Here is a 2173-nt window from a genome sequence, read left to right as displayed (position 1 = left end):
CCCGGCGGACGAGCGCGCGCTGCACGGCGCGTGCCAGGGCGCGCATCTCGTCGTCGACGTCGCCGTCGAGGCTTCCGACGGCTCAGCGTCTGCCGGCACCGCCTCACTGCTCGGCGCGTGCGCGCGCTGGGAGGTCCCTGCGGTGATCCTGTGCAGCGATGCGCTGGTGGGGTACGACGCGTCGGCGGACGTGTGCGACGGCGACGAGCTCTCCGACCCGGGCATGTCCCTCATCTCGCCCGAGCCTCGCCCCAAGCCCCCCGCCTCGCGCCGGCTTGCAGACCTGGCGGCGGCAGAAGACGCGCTGTCTTCGTACCGCGCCGCGGGCGCGCACGGGGCGATGGTGCTCCGGCTCCACCGCCTCTACTCGCCCGACCTGCAGGGCATGCCGCCGCTGCTGCCGCTGCTGCTCGCGGGCGGCGCAGGCATCGGCGCGGGACACTTTCGCGCGCAGGCTTGGGCAGCTACCGAGACACTTCCGAGACACCTCCGAGACACCTCCGAGACACCTCTCCGCTCCACACCCTCACCCCACCCCCACCCTCCCCCTCCCCCTCCCCCTCCCCCTCACCCTCACCCTCACCCTCTCCCTCCCCTCACCCTCACCCCCACCCTCCCCCTCACCCTCCCCCTCACCCTCCCCCTCACCCTCCCCCTCACCCTCACCCTCACCCTCCCCCTCACCCTCACCCTCCCCCTCCCCCTCCCCCTCACCCTCCCCCTCCCCCTCGCAGACCAACCTTCTCCATGCCGAGGATGCGGCTCTCGGCGTCACCCTTGCCGCCGACAAGCTCCTCGCACCAGGCGGCGCGGAAGGTGTCGACACGGTCGTGCTCACGGACCCGAAGGTGCGCCTGTTCAACCACCGTACGTAGAAGCAGCAGTAGCAGCAGCAGAAGCAGCAGCAGCAGCAGCAGCAGCAGAAGCAGCAGCAGCAGCAGCAGAAGCAGAAGCAGCAGCAGCAGCAGCAGCAGCAGCAGCAGCCGCAGCAGCAGCCAGTGCACGCAGTAGAGCATGACACTGTCGCCCTGATGGACCCAACTCTGCCACTCCCTCCTCCTCGGGGTCCCTATCCGCTGCCCTGACTTAGCAGCCACATCGACTTAGCAGCCACATCGACTTAGCAGCCACATCGACTTAGCAGCCACATCGACTTAGCAGCCACCTCGACTTAGCAGCCACATCGACTTAGCAGCCACATCGACTTAGCAGCCACATCGACTTAGCAGCCACATCGACTTAGCAGCCACATCGACTTAGCAGCCACATCGACTTAGCAGCCACATCGACTTAGCAGCCACATCGACTTAGCAGCCACATCGACTTAGCAGCCACCTCGACTTAGCAGCCACATCGACTTAGCAGCCACCTCGACTTAGCAGCCACATCGACTTAGCAGCCACATCGACTTAGCAGCCACATCGACTTAGCAGCCACCTCGACTTAGCAGCCACATCGACTTAGCAGCCACATCGACTTAGCAGCCACATCGACTTAGCAGCCACATCGACGTAGCAGCCACCGCGGATCCGGGTCAGGTCTGGTCAGCCGCGCACCTGCTTCGCTGCCTGACTTGCGTGCTGCGCCTCCCGCCGCCGCTGGCGCCGCTTCTGACGCCGGCCGGCCGCCTCGTCGCCTCCGTCTTCGTTGCGGTCGTCTCGCCGCCGCTCGGCCTGATCGGGCGAGGAAGAGAAGCTGGCGCTTTCGGTGCTCGACGTAGATGATGTGGCTGGCGCGGAAGTGCTGGATCTGCCGGGCGGCGGCGCGCATCTTCTTCAAGCGGAGGCGGCAGAGCGACATCCTCGCGTAGCCTTGGAGCCTCGCCGACGCCTTGCGGCGGCGCTCCCACTGCTGCACCTGCGAAGCGGAGTGGACGCGGAGGGCGTTGCTGGTGGGGTACCGACCTGGGGTGGTGCGGGGTGCGGGGTGTGGCCTTTTCGAGCAGCTGCGGCAGCATCTCGGAGATGTCGCGCTCCGCCAGCTCCTCGAGCACCTGCCCCGCGCCGGCGCGAAAGAAGAGCCGGGTTCGACCGATGCGGAACGCCTCTGCGGGGATGTCGAGCGCGAGCGCGAGTGCCTCGCAAAAGTGCGGCGGCTCGAGGTCGCGCAGGAAGGGCGGCATTTGCTCGGCGTAGCGCTCGTGGATCGCCTTGAAGGGAATGCGCGTCGGAAA

General features: G+C 67.3%; 1 protein-coding gene across 1 annotated transcript; it reads left to right on the top strand.

The window, feature by feature from the left end:
- On the top strand, positions 1-1684 carry EMIHUDRAFT_460772 (hypothetical protein; the record flags this gene model as incomplete). Its single annotated transcript, XM_005775723.1, has 3 exons — positions 1-454; positions 735-848; positions 1539-1684. Coding segments are annotated over 3 exons (714 nt in total), but the record flags the coding sequence as incomplete, so codon positions are not given.
- Between the last annotated feature and the right edge of the window lie 489 nt (positions 1685-2173).

This window comes from Emiliania huxleyi (genome assembly GCF_000372725.1).
Source record: "Emiliania huxleyi CCMP1516 unplaced genomic scaffold EMIHUscaffold_2951, whole genome shotgun sequence".
NCBI classification, from domain to species: Eukaryota; Haptophyta; order Isochrysidales; family Noelaerhabdaceae; genus Emiliania; species Emiliania huxleyi.
The sequence above is the reverse complement of the archived record's forward strand: the minus strand, read 5'-3'. Positions and strand labels throughout refer to the sequence as shown.